Source organism: Oxyura jamaicensis, chromosome 4 (genome assembly GCF_011077185.1).
Source record: "Oxyura jamaicensis isolate SHBP4307 breed ruddy duck chromosome 4, BPBGC_Ojam_1.0, whole genome shotgun sequence".
Classification (NCBI taxonomy): domain Eukaryota; kingdom Metazoa; phylum Chordata; class Aves; order Anseriformes; family Anatidae; genus Oxyura; species Oxyura jamaicensis.
In genome coordinates, this window is record NC_048896.1 from 49,008,161 (window position 1) to 49,030,474 (window position 22,314).

General features: G+C 44.3%; 1 protein-coding gene across 2 annotated transcripts in view; it reads left to right on the top strand.

Annotated features, from left to right (window-relative positions):
- The window catches only part of UNC5C (unc-5 netrin receptor C), a 239,866-nt gene that overhangs the window by 180,769 nt on the left and 36,783 nt on the right, over positions 1 to 22,314 (top strand). For both annotated transcript variants that reach the window (XM_035324370.1, XM_035324371.1), the window contains exons 4-7: positions 4,066 to 4,169; positions 16,141 to 16,321; positions 18,088 to 18,255; positions 19,523 to 19,687. In XM_035324370.1, coding sequence (XP_035180261.1) covers positions 4,066 to 4,169; positions 16,141 to 16,321; positions 18,088 to 18,255; positions 19,523 to 19,687 — 618 coding nt within the window. The remainder of the gene's footprint in view (positions 1 to 4,065; positions 4,170 to 16,140; positions 16,322 to 18,087; positions 18,256 to 19,522; positions 19,688 to 22,314) is intronic.

Sequence of the window (22,314 nt, forward strand, 5' to 3'; positions counted from 1 at the left end):
AAGAAAAGAAAAGAAAAGAAAAGAAAAGAAAAGAAAAGAAAAGAAAAAAGAAAAAAGAAAAGAAAGGAAAAGAAAGGAAAAGAGAAAAAAATAAGGTCATTCTTTGCTCTTTTGTAGAAGATGACAAGTAGAAAATGAACTAAGGACATGCTATGAGTTTGTATAGAAACTATTACCTTTAGCAGGTGAAAATGCAACTTTTGAGCTGTTTGTAAGCTAAATAAGCATTAAACTTGAAAGGAATTTAACAATGCATCGAAATTAAGCTCTAATGCCCCTCTCCCCCCAAAGCATAGAAATTCAGGAATAAAGTTAACAATATGGCATACAGTGAGATTTTGATTTCCCATTACACTATTTCAGTTTTATGCTTGTGGAAATTCTCTCATTTCAATGCAGCTCTGAATGCAGCCATCTGTCCTTAACAGAGAGGCTTGCACAGAAGTATTTCAGGAGTCTCAGATGAAAGTCTCATCTTAAGTATGCTGTAAATGTGCTGCAGTATATGCCACAAGAGCCCCCTCTGAATTTACTAAGATTCTACGTTAGTAAAGAAAATAGTCTAGCTCAAGGTGGCAGACCAGAATTTTAATTCTTCTCCATGTTTTCTTTTTATGAAGAAAGCCTTGAAGAAAAGTTAGAGGCAGGGGGGAAAACCTGATGGTGGTACAGGCTGTCCCCCGGGCTTGGCGGTGACATCCTCACCTGTGGCTGGGTGCAGTATGTGAAGGAGCCCACAAGCAGAACAAGGTGGACCTTTCAGCATCACTTCCCACCAGGGCTTGCTCCACTCCAAAGTGATGAGCTGTGCCAGCAATGCTCCCTGTATAATGGGAGTATCGCTAATGCAATCAGGGATTATTCTTCATTACTAAAATTATAATGAAAAGAAAGTGCAGGTGCACTAAATAAGTGTCTCTCCCTATTGAGGGTGAGTGGGGAGAAGGCTCTCTCACCATCATGTTAACAGGGCTGCTGCTGACCTGAAGCTTTAATAGTTCACACTACCTCTTCACAAAGAGGTCCTGACAGAGAATGGATCAAATGTTTTACTGTTTTGTTATGTTGTTGTTTTTTAAGGCATATTTTCTGAAGATTGTTAAAACTCCTTTTTTTTTTTTTTTTTTTTTTTTTAATGGGATGTATTTTATTTGTCTTTTACCATTCTGTGGGAAAATGCACCCCTTCTGTCCTTGCTTGCAAGCAATCGTAACTTCTGTGACACTTCCGAAAAGTGACAAATGTGTTTGAAGAGGCTCCCTTTGGAAAAGATCCAAAGTCCCTCAGTACATTAGCAAGCTCACCCACTCCTGGTCGATAGTGTGAAGTTGCCGTGATGACTGTAACTGTTAAACGGAAAAAGAAGCTGAAGGCTGAAGAGTTAGAAGGAAGTCTTTATCTACAGAAATCGCTCTGCAAGGGCCATAGGAAAAAGGAGTCATTTCAAAACTCAGTGCTGTCCCAGGGGGGACTTTCATGATAGCTACAGAAGGTGAGGAAATTGTTTGCCCAGGCCCTCCCCTTCTTCATCATTTAAAAACCCACCTTATTAACTCGGTTGTCTTTTGCAACCAGTGAACCTTATGCCTGCTTAGGTAAGATGTGCCCTGCACAGCTGCCATCTGTAGCTACTTGTAGGTGGCAGGGCTGCCGCGGAAGGTGGTGGGTAGCTCTGGCTGCATAAAGCTGTAAACGTGGGAGGGAGCCAACAGAATAGGGGATAAAAGCTCCCAGTCTTGTAAATACACAATTACGTAAACAATTGCTTTTTTTTTTTTTTTTTTCTTTTCCAAATGAGTATCATTTACTCAACAGTATCTAATGGCTCCTTTGAGAACATTGCTGTCTATTATGCCAAGGCCCCTACTTAGCGTATTTTTAGTTTGTGGATCATTGACCCACTGCAAAGCAGTGGCGCTGCTCAAGTGCTTCACGCCCAGCGAGGCTCTGCAGCGTGGGAGGGGAGCTGGGGGAGCCGCGTCCCATGGGATTCCTCTCACCTCCCAGAACTGTGCTGCAGCACTTCCCAGGGAAAACAGGCCATGCGGACCTAGCAGTTCCAGCTGCTGAGAATAAAGAGGGTAAAGTGTTAGGTTTTTTGTTTGCCTTTTTTTTTTTTTTTTTTTGCTGTTATTACACATTTTTAGACTTAATGCTGTTTACTTTTGTTTGCATTAAAATTGGTGGTTTTTTTCTTGGAGGTGAGCATTTTGTGAGTGAGGTGATTGCTGTGCACACGTGAGGCTGCTGGGAACTTCAGAGTTCTATTAATGTTTCAGGAAGGTAGGGAGGACAGTAAATCAATGTGTCAAGGAAAAGCCTCAGATTGTTATCTGTCTAATCTGGCTCTACTGTATTCATCCCTCCATATCTGAACACGAGTGCTATTATTAATGAGCTATTTATTGCTGTGCTTATATTCTTCTGTTGCTGGCACCATAATGACTTTCTCACTTATCCTCATGATATTAGAGCACAGTACATCTGTTATAATTGTCTGTAGCATGTACATATTTGTACATTATGTGTATTAAAGTATACCTGATGTGGAGGGAATTCTTCTCCACTGGAGATACCTGTGGGACTAGCAGTAATATAGTCCGAGTTACCTCTAATCTAAAGCAAACTGCTTTAACCCACCATTACATGTGCACAGGATATGTACCGAGCATAAAGGATCTGTGAGGAGCCTGGACCACAGGAAGAGTGTCAAGTCCCAAGAAATCTAGCAGCTCCTGAAAGATCTGCCCATCTGTGCATTTAACGTGCAGAAGTAGAGTGAGCAAAATCAGGGGGTTGTGCTTGGAGTGCCTCCCACCCACAGAGGGGATCTGGAGCATTGTGTTGTTACCCAAACTGAGCTGTACAGCCCTGGCTAGCCTGTCAGAGAGACTGGGATGGAGCTGGTAATGCTGGGGCTGGCAACACCGTGGGAGCTACATACAGGTATCAGGGACAGACCTAATCTCTCCGGTTGTCTCGCTGTGATCCCTCTCACATGAAGTAGCCTCGCTGGCCCAGAGTACCACCAGTGTGTCAAGGATGCCAGCAGACACACCCAGGCGAAGCCTGACATGTCATCCAACAAAATCACCAGTTTCGTCTTCCATGCTGTAGGTTAAAGCCCCCTATATCAACATCTGAGGTTAAAATGGTGGATTTTTTGCTTCTTTTCTAAAGCCAGACCAGCTCTTTGATACGGATTCCAGCATGGCCCCATGTTCACCTGCAGCAGGAACAGGCAGCAGGGAAGTGTCCCCAGCTGCTACTGGGGCTGAATGCTCACCTTTCCCTCTCCACCCTGGCACAAAGTGTGTCAGACCGTGGTGGAAATGTGGATCCAGTGGCAAGAGAGGAAATTCCCAAGTCCATTTTACCACCGATGCAAATATGCTACAAAAGTGTACAAGAAATGCCAAAGTGAACTGCTCCATGATCAGGAGACACATTTGGTGTTGTCTCTGCCTGTGACATTTCTGTGGTGCTGTGCAGGGAACCAAGCATGGTTCAGCTGTACATTATGGCTAGTGTTACCTATTTAGTGTTACGGGGATAATGAGACAGTGAAGAAAAAGTAGCTAAAGCTGTAAAGTTAACGTTTATAAATTTAAAATGGCAGCACAAACACTTTAAATCATGAGTTTAGGGAAACTCAGCTTATGTGCTTCAGTTTTACAGGTTTTTATAATTTGCTTTAACTTTCTTTAGTGTTTCACTGGCATAGCTTAGCGAACATAAATTACCTGAAGATGGGATTTCTTTTTCCTTTTGTTCTGTGTCTGAACATGACCTTTTACAGCAAGGCCATGGTTCTTGGCTGGCTTCACATGTACTACCACAATATAAATAATAAATCCACTATGAAACCTCTGCTTGAATGCTTGAATGAAGTGAAAACATGTCTTGGCGTTGAGTGCTCCACTTTCCAGGGAGCAGATATGCTATTTTCTCTGTTTAGTAAGACCTCGCACATCTGAGGCAGTACAGCAATCAAATGTGATATGCACCACCAACTATTAATACTATTAATTTGCCTCCTTCTCCCCCCTCTTTCTCCCTCCCCAGATCTCCGGAAGACTTTTGAGCAGGAGCCCCTGGGGAAAGAAGTGTCCCTGGAGCAAGAGGTCCTGCTCCAGTGCCGTCCCCCTGAAGGCATCCCAGTAGCTGAGGTGAGCAGCGGTGGCGTTTTGCCCCAAGCAGGTGGCATTTGGGTATCCTAACTGAGGCCTGATCGGTGGCTAATGGGGCAGGGAATGAGGGCATGTCATGATGAATGGGTGGTAACGGAGAGCTGACTGCCTGCTGCTGGTAGACAGGATTGATCGGGAACTGATTAATGGCTTTGGAAGCGATTATGGTGTCTTGCTGGGCAGAGCTGTAGGAGGTTTGGTTTCAGGTTTTTGTTCTCTGTCAGAAATCGTAGTTATAACTGGTGTCCTAAGGACACATAGCTGGTGGAGCACACTAATACCATCCTATTAACTTTCCTTGGCCTTTTAAAGAAAAGGCCATTTCAGTTATTGAAAGAGGCATCTTTCAAACATGCTATGAAGACATTTTAATTCTTTGTTTGCTAGATTTTATTTCCCTCACATGTTTGTGCATATACTTGTGTGTGCACCGGCTGGCCAGCTAAGTGCAATAGGATGTATCATGGTCCAGTATGGGTTCCATGGTGAGGCAGCACAAGGTGGGGGCAAGTAGGGGATGCATCTGCAAAATAATCCATTTTCTTAGGTTTATCTGTATTTCTCACTGGCATTTAAGTAACAGAGAGTGGGTAGCCTTCCATCCACCTGGCAGGAGCAAATCTACTCTTCACCAAAATACGTGCCCCCGGGCAGCAGCAGGTTGCCCTGCCTAAGTGCAGTGGTGGCTCCATCCGAAAATGGCTTCGGCTCATTGCTCATGGGAGGGGGGTTTCTGAGTCACTGGGGAGCACTGAAATCCTAAATCTGCTTCTGCTGTAAAGAGAAAAATTGGTTGTTAATGATGGTAATTCCCCTATCTGAATTCTTCTTGGTCTTCCTCTGCTGTGCGGAGAAGGAACTGTTGCCAGCATGCATTAGGATAAATCAGGCTGTCATGGCTAAGTAGCAAACTGGTTGTCACTCAGTGCTGAAGACTGTTTTCTCAGGAGACTAAACTTTAAGTGTTACCTCCCCAAGTTCAGGTTTAGTTGGAACTGCAGAAAAATGTCCACAAACATCAGAGGGAATAATTAGCATAGAAGATTTCTCCTCTTTCCTTTTTCCTTAGGTTGTTTTCTTTCTCCTTTAAGATTCCCAAAACTGTAAAGAGCATTTAGGTCTGCTGAGCCAGCCTGCTGACAACCTCAATATTTATCAGTTGGCTTTCCCCAAAAACTTATCAGCATTTTTTTTTTCCTTTCAGATGCTCCTTTACATCTAATCAATGTGCCGTTGTGCCTTGATGAGTATTTGAAATGGGATAAGCTGTTCTGGAGGTGCAGATCATTACCTTTGCTAGAAACTGAGATTGGTCGTGACAGGTTGTTGTTTGTTTGGTTTTTTATGAGCGTGGTGTTACAAGCACCTCTGAAATGTTGGCAGTGAACACAGGTATTCCCATGGAAAGGTCTATAATGCCTGGTCAGGTGGCCAGGACCCAAACAGCATGATTTAGCATGCTATGTGGAAGGAGAGCTCTCTCTGCTGTTATAAAAAATTCTGCATGAACCATTACTACTTGTAAGTGTTATTCTTAAGTCAAATTATATCTGTCCTCCTTCCACCAAGCAGCTGTAAAGGCAAAAAAAACCATGCCGCACTAGCCATGTCTGCTTCCTAGTACAACATCTCCCAAGGAAGTGATCTCTGAGAAGATCCCCTGTGAGCTGCTTTCATAATAATTGCACTTTTTCCTGCCTCCAAGTATCCTGGCTCACTTTGTCAATAGCAGAGATTCATGACTCTACATTAACAGGCTCTGAATCTTATTTGTACCATGGTCAGGGCAGACACCAATTAACACTTGGCAGGCTCTGAAATCATATACTCCCCATCTGACATTCAAAAGAGCCATTCTCAATGTTGTATTTTTTTTTCTCTTCTGACTTTTGAAGTCGGGAGGAGATCAAACACCCAGATTGGACAGCCGCCTAATACAGCCTCTTTGTAGATTCTTTCCAACACTATTAAAAGAACAAAGACCTGAACAGTAATGAATATGAATACCTTAATGTGACACTTTATTGCAGCCACTTGGTGAAGCTGGTAAGATAAATTTTAAAAAATGGCAAGATGAAAGGTAACTTGGTGGGTTGAAGGATTACATGATTATTTTAATTTAGAGATGAATGAGTTCTTTAAGACTTCATTTATTTGTTCAGAGAAGTTTCTTATATGGTGGTACAGGTAACTAAGTAAGAAAGGACTTGGGAGAAGGCAGGCAGCAGACTGAGGCTTCCTTGCACATTGGAGAAAGTCTGGTTTGATTCCAGGTAGAGTAGGGTATCATAAATGCTGCAGCTATCAGCAGTATTTCCAAATGCTTTAGTGACCATGTACCTCAGACTCTTCCCACTCTGGGCACTATGTTGTGTTTTGGTGTTGGTTTTATTGACTTACTGGCTTCTGCAGTGGTCACTGGCTTTAGCAACAAATAGGGAAGAAAAGATTACACTCTGAAACTGTACAAAATACACATTCAGTGTGACATCATGTTGGAGTCCAGAGTCCTGGAGTCTTCCACTTGTTTTTGTTTGTTTGTTTGTTTGTGGCTTTGTTTGTTGTTGTTGTTTTTTCTCTTTATATTATTATTATTATTTAATTCTGATTAATCAATTAAATTTTATTTATTTCTCCTGGTGTTTCCACGTGGCGGGAACAACCACACTTAGGGATAAATTATTTTCTCCTTTTGGTAGCAAGGGAGTTTAGTCCTATAATTGCCTGCATATTTAATTGCAGTTAACTGTGTCGAGCCCTTATGGATCAATGCTGGAGCAGTTCTTGTTATTGAAAGGCTGAAGCACATAACAGCATTCAGCTGCTCGAGAGGGCAAGAAGGACAAAGATCGAGATGGGCAGACAAAGCTTTTAAAGCAGCACTTACCAGATCCACTAGGACATGATGAGCATTAGTGTAGGCTCAGATCATGGCCACTGAAAAGAAACTTCAGGATCCAAATAGAAGAATAGAAAGTCATGTGTTAAACTACACCAGCCTCGCATCCTGAGGTGAAATCAAAGCACATCCTGCTTGTTCACTTGGGACAAAGTAAGAAGCAGAGGGTTTGCTTGGTCTATAGGAAAATCAGATCAGCTTCTCTGTGGTCGTATACCTCCACCCAGCAGCCCTGACCAGCATCTGTGCCAACTGCTCCATGGCATAGGTACCTACTCCTAGCATTATAGCTGATATCAAGCTGAACCTACCTACAGATTCTGAAATGCCCAGGGAAGTGTTTTGCCTTTTCCTGTACCTGGCCCTGATGAGCAGGCATGGTTATGCTGAGGTTATACAGCTGAAGGGTAAAGGGGCAAATTCACATTGGCCCAACTTGAAGAAAAAAAAAAAGGAATGAGAGGAATGGAAATGAAAACAAGCAAAAACCCTAGCTCCATGCTTCCTTGTGCTGTGCTTTTCGTCAGTGGAGAGGAATTGGACAAGGCAGTGAGATAAGCAGTCTGGCCCGACAGAGTCATTGAGAGCTGCCAGTGCTAGGCACCGCTGGAGATTAGGCAGTCCCAGCTCCCTGGTGTCACACAAAACATCCATTTCAGTTCTACTCTGTTTCACGTCTGCATTTTTTCAAACGTAACCTGAGAAGCCAGGAAGAATCCCATTCTGCAGTGCTCCAACAGGAATGACAGAATTATTAGCAATTAATCCCCTATTTCATATAATTTGTTCTTTGAAAGATGCCAGCATCATATTGCACATGGTAAAATACAGTCAGAGACGCTGAGTCACAGCAAATTAGGTCACTGAGATAGGATATAGATCAAAGCATCAATGAGATGTAAGATTGGTTAATATGCCATAAGCTGCTAGACGAACTTCTGCATTGAAATGTGTGATTTGCTGCACCTTCACTGGGGGATAATTGCTTCTTTAATTATAATTGAAGTGTTTCACGGAGGAGTTTAACTGGAGAGCAGGGTGCAGCATGCAGTTTGGTGACCCGTTTGAGTTTAAAACATGACATAGTATTTATCCACGTCTCTAATTAGGAATTAGCACAGGAGGAAAGCATCCCTCTGTCAAGAGGCAGACCAAGGTGTTTTGCTGAGTCAAGATGACTGTGACACAGGCTTCGTTGAGCTGTTGTTGCATGGGGAAAACCTGGTGGAAGCTGGAGACTTCTTTAAATAGGCAGCATCAGGTGGCTGCTCCATCTAATTGATTATTAATACGACTGCTGTTTGCCTTGTTTCATGAGAGACGCTTATACTTTGCTGCAGTTGTCCCTTAATTGGAAGTTCATGTGTATGCATTTCCATGCAGGTGTGTGTCACTGAGACAGAGTTTATATTCCCAACAGGAAAGGGAGCTTAAAGAGAAAGGGAGTGGAGCAGTTTGTGGGCATAAATACTAATTAGCTGGGAAGTGGCACTGCCCTTTACAGTGCCTTACAGCATGCAGGTGTCAGCAGGAGGAAGATGCGGAAGGGGGATATGGATTTGTCTGTGGGAGGAGCACAACCCTTTTTCTCTCTTTTGCTACCAAATTCTAGCAGAGGCTTTGACCTTCGGTGCTCCATGCTCGTCTCTGGTTTTGGTGGGTGAAGTACATTGCCTCTCCTGAATCAAACAATGTGGTAAGAGGGGAAAAATGCACTCCAGAAGCTCAAAGCAGCTATTTTAGCTCCCAGGACTGATTAAGGTTTATTTAGCCAAAGCCTTGAGGGTGAATGTTGGTTGATGGGAGGCTTATGTCCGTGGTTCAGTGTTGCTGGCACAACAGATTGACACCCAGCTCCTACCTTGACTGTCTGGAGTCAGAGAGGAGCAGGGAAGTGAATAAGCTCTGTGGTGCAAAGGAGCCCTAACTGCTGCTCCAAGGACTGCCCATTCATTTTGCCCTGCAGAGCTGTTGGATAAGGTCTGCCAGTGCAGGGATGTCCCAGGATAAAGCTCCCTGTATCTGTCAGTGCCTGGTCCTGTACGCTTCTGTTCCTTCTGCAGCCCCACCTATTTGTGGGTGGCAGGGGCACTCTTCTGAGAACCAATAGGTAGCTTACACCCCCTGCTTGAGAACAGGCTTGCAGTTGGCTCTTGTGCTTTCTGGGAAATGCACTGACTATGAGGTTATTTCTCCATTTGTTATGCATTTATATTTACCTTATGCATATTTTTGGAAGCTACACTGTGTTGGGGGGGCAGGTTTTGGCAGCACCTTTTGATAAGGCTTTGTGTTTAAAGTTTCCTACTGGTTCATTTCTGTGGTGCAGAAACCCCTGCCAAGGTATGTAGCTCTTCAGGCAGGACTGAGTTTTTTGAGACCTGAGTTTTCAGTGGTTTCCAACCCTTTCCTTCTCCTTTCTAGTGCAGTTCTGCTGACACCATTGTAAGTGAGGGTAGCACTTGCTCCTCGGTGAGTTAAGGTGGTGTTTGTTTAAATCTCACCACAAGCAAAGATGGTCTGTGGGACTGGAGAACAGTCAGGTTTCTAGTTCCTCCATAAAATATTGCGATGGGAGGTGTTCTGCATGACTGGTGACACACACCCTGCTAACCTATCCTCTCTACGGCTTTCTTTTTGCGGTGAAGGTGGCTCTGGGATGTTAGTTTAGCTAACACTAACTCCCTCTCCTTTTCATACTGTACTCAGAAAAAGCAATGTTTTCCCTTATACATATTTTCTTGGAAGATACCCAACGTGGGATATAGATCTTGGCAGCCTCTTTGATGAGGTAGATGAGCATACCTCCAAACTGCTCCCTTAGAGAAGGTAGCTTCACGTCCTGGAGATACTACTCTGTACACCTACAGCATTAGTCCATCAGGTTCTACTTTGACAAAAGCTGATCCTAGCTCCTAATAGCCAAGTCCTCGCAGTGCCTGAAGTGTGAGAGTCACCTCTGACAGTGGTTTGTGGAGCTTGTTCTCATCGGCCTTCACGGCAGTAGCGTTTGCTTCAGTCAGTTCTTGTGGCAGTAGCCTGTTCAGATTCAGTGCTGCTTTAGGTGTGAAGAACTATGATGCTTCCACATCTTAAGAGAGGTGCTTTCAAAATTTGGTCTGCAGAGCACACACATTAGTTGTCACTCAAGAGTTGTTTGATCAGGCTTTGTTGGGTTTTTCAGGAATTTCCAGGTGCTTCTAGAACTGATGTTCTTCTTTCAATAGTGTGCCCTCTGACTGAAAAAAATCCTGTATACCTTTAAAATCAGTGAGGGGAGTTGTTCATGTGACAAATTCAGAGGGGACAGGAAAGGGACTTAGGGACTGCAGTCACCCTCAACATCCTTTTCCCTTATTGAATTTAATGACTGTGAAAAGCATACACCTTCTATCTATCCATCTACCCATCATGGGCATGTTCGAAGTACCACAGACTTCACGCTGATAAAAAATCGCTCTAAAGCGATTTCCAAACAGAAAAAAACAGAAACCTGTTTAAAGTGGTTTCCAAACAGAAAATCCCCAGTCACTTTGGGATTTGTGGAGTCCAGCTGCCCACATGGTGCCAAAAATGCCAACCAACAGACATGAGTTGTAGCACCTCCATCCTAACCCCCCTGTTTCAACCAGGAAAAGGAGCATAGCATCTCTGGTGCACCACAGGGCATCCACCATGGGTTTCAGTTCATGATGCCACAATATTTGAATTTACAGCTCTATGGTACAAAGTTCTCCACCTGCAATTACCTGAGACGTGCAGTCCACCGCAGCCTTGGAAGTTTCCTCTGTGAGGCTTTACTTCCCATTGTGCACAAAGAGAAGCTGTAATAGGGCCAGAGACTTCCAGCAGCTGTATGCACACCCTGCATAGGTTTTAGTACTCAGGCAGCAGACTGGATGTATGTGCAATTACGGAAGTGTTTCCACACCAGGAACACAAATTCCCCTTATTGGCAGCAGAAGCAAAGAACAACTGAACAAAATGTCACTGCAGTGTGCATTTGCCGTCTCATTCTCAATATGTATTTTGCAATCTCTCATTTCTGTAATCTCAGCCTCTTTGGAGGCTACTTTTTTCCTTAAAAAAATAAAACAAACAAAAAAGGTTCAGAATGTATTTCCAGCAACTAGCATGCGAAGGACAGCATCCTCTCGTTGCTGGGATGAAAGTGTACATTTGAAAGCAAATCCAAAAGTTAAATAACATTCTTCAAAGAGGCACTCGAGTCTCAACATACCTGAAATAGCTGTTGGCTCAATAGTGCATATGAAAACTGCTGGAGTTTTCTCAGTCTCACTTGGGCATCTTGTACTCAGTCCAAATAAGTAGTTAGCTTCACAAATGTTTTATCCTTACTGCCACACGTAGGGAACATGACCTGAAACACCAGCGCAGCTGGGAGATGAATTCGAATGCAGTCCTGCAGTTCTGGCAAGGCATGGGGGAGGCAGGGTCACAATCGTTTCACACCCTGAGATCCTAGCTCATCTTTTACCGAGGCAAATCTCTCATTGCTCCCAGCCATTTGCACCCTCTTTGTTCTGGAGAACGGCACTCCTGGGCATCGGCGGGTTTTGCCTGTGCCTGGAGGGGCAGAAGGCTTGCTGTTCTCAGCAGGTGCTCTCAGCTCTAAGGATGAGACGGGGGCAGGTTGGTGGGGGGAGAGAGCAGGATGCAGGACTTGCACCCTGCTGAATTTCCTTAAGGTGGTGGGAGGTGTAAGGAACAACCAGAGGAGCTTACATCCCTTTTCCACTCTTCGTCTCTCTCAGAACAGCTGTGCTTCTGCTCCACCAGCTTCTAAAACAGTCACGCATACACAAGTGTGCCAAGAGATTTAAGTACCTGGTAATGCTAGCAACTCGGCATGGCTAAATTTGTGTCAGCAATTAGCCTCCGTAATAGGTTTTCCCGCGTACGTAATCGCTGGTGTGATTTATGTCCTCTGTGTTCGTTTAGCCCGCACAGGAGCCTGGCCCTGCCTTGCACGCTTTAGTCTTTGCTGTGTTATTTCAGGCTGCTGCTGGGAGCGTCATGCAGCAGCTCGGGTCTGGCCACAGCTCCGAGGTGCCGCGGTCCTGGTGGCTGCGGGTTTTCTGCTCTCGCTCTCACGCTTTCCATGCCGGGTGGCATGTGGCAGGTTCCCTCTGTTAATTAGAACAAATGTGCCAATTATGTTAATGTATCTCCCGATACCAATCAGCGAATAATTAGAGACAACACATCTGTCTCTCACCAGGGAGTGGGATGACAGGAAAAAAAAAAAAAAAAAAAAAACCACGCTACAAGGTATGCTGCTCTAAATTAGAGCCGTGTCAGGCTGTGCGTTTCCTCAGCCGGTCGCAGGGACGGCAGGGCCTCACGGCAGCAGCACCTACGTGCGGATTCGTCGCAGCTGGCAGGAGCCGTGTGCCCGTGCAAGGTACTCGCAGAGGGCTGAGCAGCTCTGGCCAGCCGCTAGCAGATGCTAGTTGTGCTCCCCACTTGCCCTCTTTTCAGCCTCTGCGGTTGCTGCAGGTCAGAAGATGCGGTCACACCATTGCAGAGGGTCCTTCTCTCGCTGGTCAGCCTGCAAATGTTTAACAGATAAAAACATCTTCGTTGGAAAATGAAAATGGAAGGAGCAATCTCCTGCTGGCTTTGTTCTGCAGGGCTGGTGTGTGTGAAAAGCCAGTTGAGCGCTGTTGTAATTTTCCATAGCTGGCATCTCCAGGACAGAGCACTTACCCCATCCTTCGTGGCAGCATTGTGGCCAATAACAGCATTCCTGTTACAATAAAGAGAAAATGATGCTCAGGCTTATTCTACACACATGCACAGCTAAGCACGCATTTATTAACAGTGGTTGGAGGGACCTGCATTTAATGGAATAGACAGAGCTAGACAGATACCTGTCGAAGATTCTTTGTGACTGTAGCCAGTAAATACATACTCTCAATACAGAGACAAAAGCAAATATCTACTTTATAAATGTCTTCAAACATCTACTCTAGAAACATCTTCTCCAGGGAAAACACTGAAAAATTGAGACACAAGAGCAGGATTTGGCCAGACCCTGAAGACAGACATCTTCTGGACCTCAAAAAGTCCACAGGTATCCTGCTGCGCCTCGGTCTGCTCACCCAGAGGGGTACAGATCTCCAGCACACAAGTGTCTGGTGCTCCTCCGGTCTTGTGTGAGCAGCACAGCTCCCCCAGGGCACCAGCCACCATCATTCAGGCAGCTGAATTAAACTCAGGATGTTTCTGCATTGACTGGATTAACAGCCTGCTTCAGTGAGGGGGCTGCACCTTGGGGAATGACACGGCATCAAAAAAGATCGTCGCTTTTAACTTCAGTAATAACAGTTTGCATACTTGTCGCTCATAAATCACGCTGCCTCACTCTGCTCTGCTCTCTTCTGTTTTGTGTTGGATGCCGGATCAGTTCCCATACACGTGATAAAACAGCCCTGCTCTCACCAGGTCTGGTTACCTCAAGAAACAAGTCTGGCTCTGGACAGAGGTCCAGCAGTGCTGAGCACTGCAGCCAGCGAGTGAGCAGCTCCATGAAAAAAAAAAAAAAAAAAAAAAAAAAAAAAATTAGTCCATTATTAACTGCAAATATATACTAACAAAATTCTCATTTAAATGTTATTTTGTGTTTTAATTAGTTAACGTTTGTACAAGGACTGAAGGAGAAAATGTAAGAGCTAATTAGTGCTGGAGTGGAGTGCTCTTGTTGTGTTGCTCTTTATCCTGATCTGTATGAAAGGAGTCTCCCTTCTCTTGTCATCTCAGCCATCTTTTCTTCAGTTCCTCCCATCAGATTTCATGATATTTTGCTACGTGAACAGACTTGTGGCATCCTGAAAACCAAGATACCCAGAAGAAGAATGAATTAGATGTGTTAAAGAAGTGTCTAGTAAAAAAGATGAGGTTTAGACACGCACACACAGTACTGATGTACTGGCAAAACAGAATTTTCAGAAAGAAAAAAAAAAAAAAAGGAAAGACATCCTGTTGTTCTGCAAGCTTAATGTTTTATTGTTAGCAAATTCTGTGAGCCATTAGGTGAAAAGGATCTTTTTCCCAAGCGATTTGAAGAAGAGCCAGAGGCAGTATACTGAATTATGTAGAGCCTTTTTTTTTCTCTGATATTGGCAACTCTTATTTTCATATCCTCTTCAGTTTTCTTGCAGGGATGAAAGGGAATTTAATGCTCATAGCTTTAATTTTGTCTAATCAGCTGAGACCCAGGCTGAATATGCATGCCTGTGCTTTTGTGGAGAGAGTGTTGCAGAGTGCTGCTATTTATTGAGTACAGAGCCTTTGGGTAGTGGCAAGGGGTGTATATATACCTGCATGAGCATACCAGGAAAACGTTGAACTGAGCCTCAGAGCATGGTGTAAGCGTGGTCCTGTCCTAACTGATGTCCCAATGTCCTCATCGTGCAGAGCACAGAAAAAGCGTTGGTGGATCTGGAGGGCTGTACACAGCTCTGGCAGTGCATGCAGCATTTTTTAGAGTCCTTGTACAAGTCTGCGCTCTGTCCCAGAAACAAATAAGGGTATTGAAAAACAAGAAAGACGCGTGGTTTGTGTGAGAGGCAGGGGTTAAGTAGCAGCCTTCCGCTGGAGGAGAGGTAAGCTGCTGGCTTGTTTTTCAGTCTCAGATGCATGCAGACTTGACCTGTGAGTGAGGAAGGAGCTAGACATTGCCATTGACTGAACAGGAATCTGTCTTTCTTGATTATACCTGAGAGCAGTTAAAATTCAAGAAAGGAGGAAGAACAATTTCAACCACCCTGGCAGGGAAAACCAAGTTATTGACTAAGAGCTTGTATCTTCCATGGCAGATAAAATGTGAACGCTGCGGAGACAGAAACACAGATTTGAAAGTTTTATATGTTGTTCTTCCTCCCCGATTCCTATCCATTTCTACAGCCCTTTTTGGGTTGATTTCGGGATATGAGAATGATCAGGCAGTGCATCAAAGTGGGGTTTGCGAGAGCAGGTCTTGGCAGTTAGCACCTCTCAGGCCCAGCGGGCTGATTTTGTTTATGTTTTTCTTCCTTTCATTAACTCTGGGCACAAGCTGAAACGATCCAGTGACATGAAGGCACTGCTTTGATCCATCCAGGGCGCCAGTCCCTTCCTTCAGAGCATGCCCGGTTCAAAGGAAAGCAAGCTACTAGGTTCCAGCCAAATTACATTAGGGTGGCTCGCAGCAGTCAGCTGGGATATAAAAAGGTGTTTCTTTAGGAAGGCAATAAAAAGAACATTGTCAGAATTTAGAAACATATGTAAAATATTTTTCTGTATAACCAAGGAAATTGCGCTTTATTAAAAAATATATATGGCTTAAATAAATAAAGGAGATAACTAAGCACTGATGTAGTCTTTGTAAGCCCCTATTTCCTTGGCAACTATCTCTATTTCATTCAACCCTCACTGCAGCAAAACAATATCATGCAAGTACGTGTGAGTGCACGTAGACTGAAAAATATTGATGTGTCTGCAGTCTGTTAGCGTGACCTACTCTGGCGTAGGGCCTCACTGTGTTAGACCCTGTGCAGGTACGTACAAGGTTACTGCGTTATTAGTTAACATGTAGAGAAGAACAGGTGAGACCTGGGCTGCTTTAGGGTTTCCAATAGTATAAAAGAATGTTCTGCTTGTAGACATAGTCCGAAGGTATTGTATTCCACATTCATACCTCAGACTCTGAAGGCATAGATCAGTTTAGGCATAGATCATTTGTCTCTACCCAGCAGCTCTGCCCTCTAAATAGGCACTGATATTTTGCAGGCAAGGCATGGCAAGTATTGGGTGGGACGGTGGGAGGGAAGAGGGCCTGAAGGGAAAGGCAGGTGTGAGTGTTGCTCTCCCATGTTGCCACCACGGTGTTTTATTTCAGCTGGCAGCATGCAACGGGTGAGTCCTTCATAGTGTGACTTGACTTGTACCTTTCTCTGAGATGAGCAAAGCAGTGGCAGGTGCTGTGCCCATTGTGGTGTGACCGGCTGCTGACTCGCTTCCTCCCCTCCCACCCTTTGAAACCCCCAGGTGGAGTGGCTGAAGAATGAAGAGGTGATTGATCCCGTGGAAGACAGAAATTTTTACATCACCATTGATCACAACCTGATCATCAAGCAAGCCCGGCTTTCCGACACAGCCAACTACACCTGTGTCGCCAAAAACATCGTGGCCAAAAGGAAAAGCACTACAGCAACTGTGATCGTATACGGTGAGTGATGCCTTGTCCTGCTGCATGAGGGTAGATGCTCAGGAGGGACACTCCTAGAGATGCAAGATGCCTGTGTGTAACTCTTACTGCAGTCTGTGACCAGACCTGTCCTCCTGGGCTGCCTGGGGACTTGCAGCCATATGCAGGGGCTGCAGTCATACCTCAGTACTGGAAACACTCAGGACAGGCCTAAAGGCTTTGCTTATTGGTGACAGAGGACAGTGTTAAGGGAGGAACGGGCACCTACACAAACACTGGTTGTCTCATTGAAGAGAGAGCAGGCACTCCCCTTGCCATAACACATGCCAGCTTGATACAGCGAACGGGGGCATTTCCTCCAGCATGAGCATCCGAGACATTGCTTTCTACCAGTGCATTTCATTTTCTTGGTGATGTTTTTCAGAAATAAGAGTAAAACCAAAAGGAAGTTTGTGCTTCCAGGTACTGGTAAGAGTGTCAGAGCTCAGCAGAATCACCCATCTTCTTATGCCTCTTTAAATCTACTTTTTTTTTTTTTTTCTTTCTGTTACCAAATCATACTCTGATGTCTAAGGGCAAATTAGGAAAGCACTCTGGGGCTGCAGTTCATAGTCACACAATCTGGCTTAAAAATAAGCATCAAGGGAGCACGAAGCATCAGTTAGCATTATTCTATATCTGCCTCCACAGCCCCGATCTAGTGTTGAGGTTGGCCCTGCTTTGGCTGGGGAGGGGCTGGACCAGATGCTTTCCTGGTGTCTCCTCCAGCCTTGCTCTGCCCCACCAGCCTGAGCCATAGCCCCCACAAAATTATTGCCACGATGCCTCCCAAGCTGGGGTATCCAGCAGAACAAAACCTGCTCTGACAGTGCGCCAGCTGACTGTCCTGGTGTTCCTTACAATCAGCTTAATTATAGGATAGACAAGTAGGAAGAAATCCCTATGATTATCCCTAATATTCATTTCATATTCAGGGTAGCAGTTAGATTTAATTGTGAGCAGTTGCTTCCCTGAAGTTACAATGAGGGCCTTTTAGTTCAGTTTTTATAGAAAACCAGCTGAATTGAGTTGATTAGCAGTGTTTGTGATATTAAAGGATGGACCTTGCAATAGCACTGCGTTTTGTAACTGTGATGAATGCAGAAATAGAGAGATATATAAGCATGCTGCAACTCTTCCTCATTCACATACAGTATTTTTTTTGAACAGTGAAGTCAAGAGACACATGTAGGGGAGCAGTCATTTGTACGGTTTTTGCTACTAGAGCTGCTTAAGGCTTGTGTTATTGCGCAGACATTTGGGGGCTGGGGAATCTGGACAGTCGGTATGTTACCCATACCCTGATGATGGCATTATTAAATAGAGCAGCACGGCTCCCCGTCCATCCATCCATCCAGGTCTCAGCATCCATCCATCCAGAAACTGAATTGGGTGGAAAAGAAAGTCAGCTTAAATTTCTTCCCAAAGATAAAACATCTTCCCAAAGCCCCAAAATAAAGTTCAAAGTCTAAGTTCACTCTGAGCATCTTAAATATCTGTCAAAGCGGTGCTGGGACATTCATATGCACCAGCTATTTCTACAGAGGGGTGAGTTAAGTTGCCCTGACATCCTGAAATCACCCCCTAGAAAGGAAGGAGAAGGAAATAATCAGTTCCTTCTCTGCCTGTTCAAAACACAGGTGTGTCAGTGTGCACAGATGATGGGTACATCCAAGAATGAGCTGCAGTGCGGGTTATTTCCCAGATGGATTTCATGTGCTGTCACACTCTTGCCTCTTGCTTTTCAGTGAACGGTGGCTGGTCTACGTGGACGGAGTGGTCAGTGTGCAACAGCCGATGCGGGAGAGGCTTTCAGAAGCGCACCAGGACATGCACCAACCCTGCCCCACTCAACGGCGGTGCCTTCTGCGAGGGCCAAAGCGTTCAGAAAATAGCTTGCACCACCCTGTGTCCAGGTTCAGTATGAACAGAACTTATCCCTAGATATGTATATATATATATATATATTTTAAAGCAGTCAATCCAGGAGAAGATTGCTAGTTAGAAAAGCCTCCTTCTCTTTATTAATAAATCCAACATTTCAATAAATGAGTATGAAATTATGTTATGTAAGTAGATAAAATAGTGAGCACATTACATCGAGCAGCAGGGGATTCGGTCCCACTTTTGCATGCAGCTTGCAATGTTGTCTCAGCCCTGGTAATTCAGGGGATTTGGAGAACATTCAGAGTTTCAGACTGTGAGAGATAAAGGTTGAAAGCTCTGGAAGAGGACTGAAATTTGAGTACAGAAAGTGACTGTGATGTAAATATATTTGTAATGTCTGTTCAGTCCAGCTGCCACAGCAAGTGGACCATTTGAGAGACATCTGGCTGCAGATGCCAAATTTGGGGCTTATTTACCTGACTTCAAATCCAAATACATTTATACTAGAAAGAGATCTATGTCCATGCCCTTAAAAGGGATTTAAATGTAAACATCTAAAAAATACAAAATTGCTTCAGGGGACACGAGGTAGTTGGTGGCTTTTCCATGACCATGTCCTACCATCTGTCCTATCATCCAGTGCCCTCCTGTGTCAGCAGCCCCACTGAAACCAATGGCATTACTGTTTGAATAAGGTCATCTTCAGCTTTTGAAGCTTGGCTATCCAACCTTGGGTCTTGGTGGCTGAGAACAGCTGAAAAGAGCAGAAATTTCCTTGCTGGTTCTTATTCCAGGTGATAGACTCCTGGCTCAGGCTCCATCACTGAAATAATTTCATAATTAGTTCTTTGGCTATTTCACTTTTTGCTTTTGAAAATCGACTGCAGGATTTAGAAAGGTGCTAAATGTATTCCTGATTTTACTCATGTGAAATATATCAGTGCCTTTAGATATTTCTTTTAATATAAATAAAATATTTAACATTAAATATGTTCCTAGCAGAGAACTTCTGGCCAAGTTTAATTTTAACCTCTGTGTTAAACATTTAAAAAAAAATCACAGATTGCCAACTTGATGTTTGTCTTCTCATACACTCTGAGTGCAGATAAACTGCTGACAAGTTTCTAAAAAGGGAGGGAAAAGAGCAGAAATGGGCCTGGGGCTTGTAAAAATACAAGCTGGCTCCATTCTGGGTCGGGCATTGGTATGACTTAGGGTCCTCCTGCACTGATGGAATGGCCGAAAGCTGTAGTTTGGCGTATCCCCCTAACGCCTCGTATCCTTTCCTTGTCTCAGTGGATGGCAAGTGGACATCCTGGAGCAAGTGGTCCACGTGTGGCACGGAGTGCACCCACTGGCGCCGGAGGGAGTGCACGGCCCCGGCGCCGAAGAACGGGGGGAAGGACTGCGAGGGGCTGGTGCTGCAGTCCAAGAACTGCACGGATGGGCTCTGCATGCAGGGTAAGTGCTGCCATGCCGGCTCCAGGGTCTGGGAAAGACATGGCTGTGGAAAAACCTGCTAGGTGTTCTGTTATAAAATGTCTCCTGCTAGCTGGAGCTGCCGAGCCAGAAGGGAGTGTCATCCTGTTATTAGGAGATTAATAGTACTATCGGTGATGTGGCTCAAAACAGACAGCAACAACCCACTTGTGATGCTGCATAACTGTGCTGCCCAGGTGTTGTTTGTCCTGGGGAAGTGCAGAGCTCTGTCACTCACTGTGAGATAAGATCTAGGGAAAAGATGGCACACAAATGGCAGAAAAAGTTACACGCACACCTTGACCACAAAGGGAAGCAGTCTATGTAACCATTTCAGCTCCTGCATTATAAACCCAAGACTTTAACAAGAATGGTGCTTATGATCTCTTTTTGTTCCCTACTTTATAGCTGCAAGTCATAAACTGTTCTCTTCTGAACCTCGTTTGTCCTTGGCCCATGAAGAGATGCTTAAGTGGAAAAATACAGGAAAGCTCTTTGTGCTGTTCTTCCCCACCTGTCACACACAAACTTGCCAAGAGCCCATACTGGCTAGCAATATCTGCAATAAAAGTTGATCACTCTGCAAGAAAATGCTTTTCCCTTCCTCAAAGTCAGATATTCAAGTGTGGCACACAAGATCTGTGAGCCTGTGGAGGAGAATCTTTTCCTTGAAGTCTTCCCTTGGAGCCTGTACTGTGATTCTGATATTTGTTTACAAAGAATTAGTCTTTTCTGTCTTTCCCATCCCATCTTAAACATGAAGACACTCCTTTCTGCTGGTGCTCTGAAACTTCCTTTAGCATTTTGTTAGCAAAATAACCTAAACACAATAACCTCTCTCCTGAACAGTCATCCTGTCTCCCTGCACTTCCTCCTTCTCTGTTGAGCCTCAGCTCTTCATTGCACAGAGTTGTGCTTGTCACCATCCAGTATCTATGTGTCCAGATCATAAAATGCTTTGATTTTTTTCATGAAAAAGAAGTCGAGAATTTTTATGCTCTCCGACAGGTTACTTGTGACTGAAACAGTCAAAATGTCAACAAAGTGACACCATTAGCTACTCAATAGGTTTACTTCTTGAATAACTGCTGTGTAGGTGCTACTGTCCTGGTGGCAATCTCTGGCCCATGTCACAGCATTTTGCCCTGAGGTTTCCAGATGTCCAAAAAACACTTTTCCACTGTGGCTTGCACAAACACCTTCATCATGTTAAAAACTAGTAGTCAATGTCAACAGCATAAAAAAACTATAATTCTTCGATGTTTGTTTTTACGGGGAAGATAGAAAGATTCAGAGCTCCTCTCGTTTTATTTCTAAAGATAAGGAAAAAAATAAAAATCCAGCCACATCTTATTATAAAACACCTTTGTGACTTTTATAGCGGGGAAGCTAACGTACCCCCTAGCTCCAGTGGTATGAATAAGTCATTATGGTAAATTAGGAAGAAAAGATACATCCCCTCTACAGAAGAGCTCTTTACTATCAGTTTATATTTAGACAGGTGTATGTCATCTTTGTGTATGTGCATAAAGAGAGCCATTTAAGCAGAAATCTGGTGGAAGAATAGATATAATGGTACGGCAGAATAAAAGCCCTGTAGGGATCTCATTTATCTGTTGATGGTATATTGCATTTTATTTGTGGAAGTGGATGCTGAGTATAAAGCAGAGATCTTCAGTGGGAGAGAGGGTGAGGCTATTGTGAATCTTATTCTGCTTCATATGTATGTATATAAAAAATGGTAATGAAAAATATACAGTCACATATTGACCCGCTTGGCTCCAGGGGCTGTGATCATCTTTCAGTGTTGGAATTTAATGGCAGTGTTTTAATGGTGTCTTTATACTCGTGGGGCTTCATACACCTGTAAAACTTACAGTCCTGCTCCCTGATCCATCACTGCTGAGAAGATTGATATGCTGTACTTTATGGCAGCATGCCTACCATTCCCTCTCTTTCTTTCTTTCTTACTTTCATTCTCCCTTGCAGTTTATGCAAAGCCATTCTGACCACTTTACATTTTTGCTGGTGTGGGTCTGGATTCATAGCAGATCTGCCTGCTAAGCTAAGAGTGAACACAGAACTCTTTTCATTCCTAAAACACCACATATCTTTCCACATTATCTGAGGCTGGTGAGGGCTGTCCTGGAGCTGGTATCTCCCCCAGCCTGGGGATCTCTGGCTCCACCGCAGACTTCAAGCCCTTCTTGCTGGTGGGTTCCTCATGGCACAAGTTGCATGTCGTGCCACGGCCACCTGCCCTCTGTGGCCATAGCCCTCCAGGAGCTGTGCTGGCTGGCAGCTGACCTGCCCCATGGCCAAATCCTGCCCCTAGGTGCCCTGGTGCTTCCTCATCAGTGTCAGAATTTAGTGCCAGCTTGAAGGTTAGCTCTCACGCTGTGAAGATGTAGCTGGGATCAAAGAATTAGTAGATGCCCTCTCTTACCACTAGGCTGTTGCTTTGACAAAAACTCACTTGTGAACATATATCTCTATATAGCTGTATATAAAAGATATCCTGGAAAACATTGGGCTGAATGAGTCTGATTTGCAAGCCTTTTCTTTTCCAGTCTATTATTCACTACGGTAGCATCAGCTGGATAAATCAA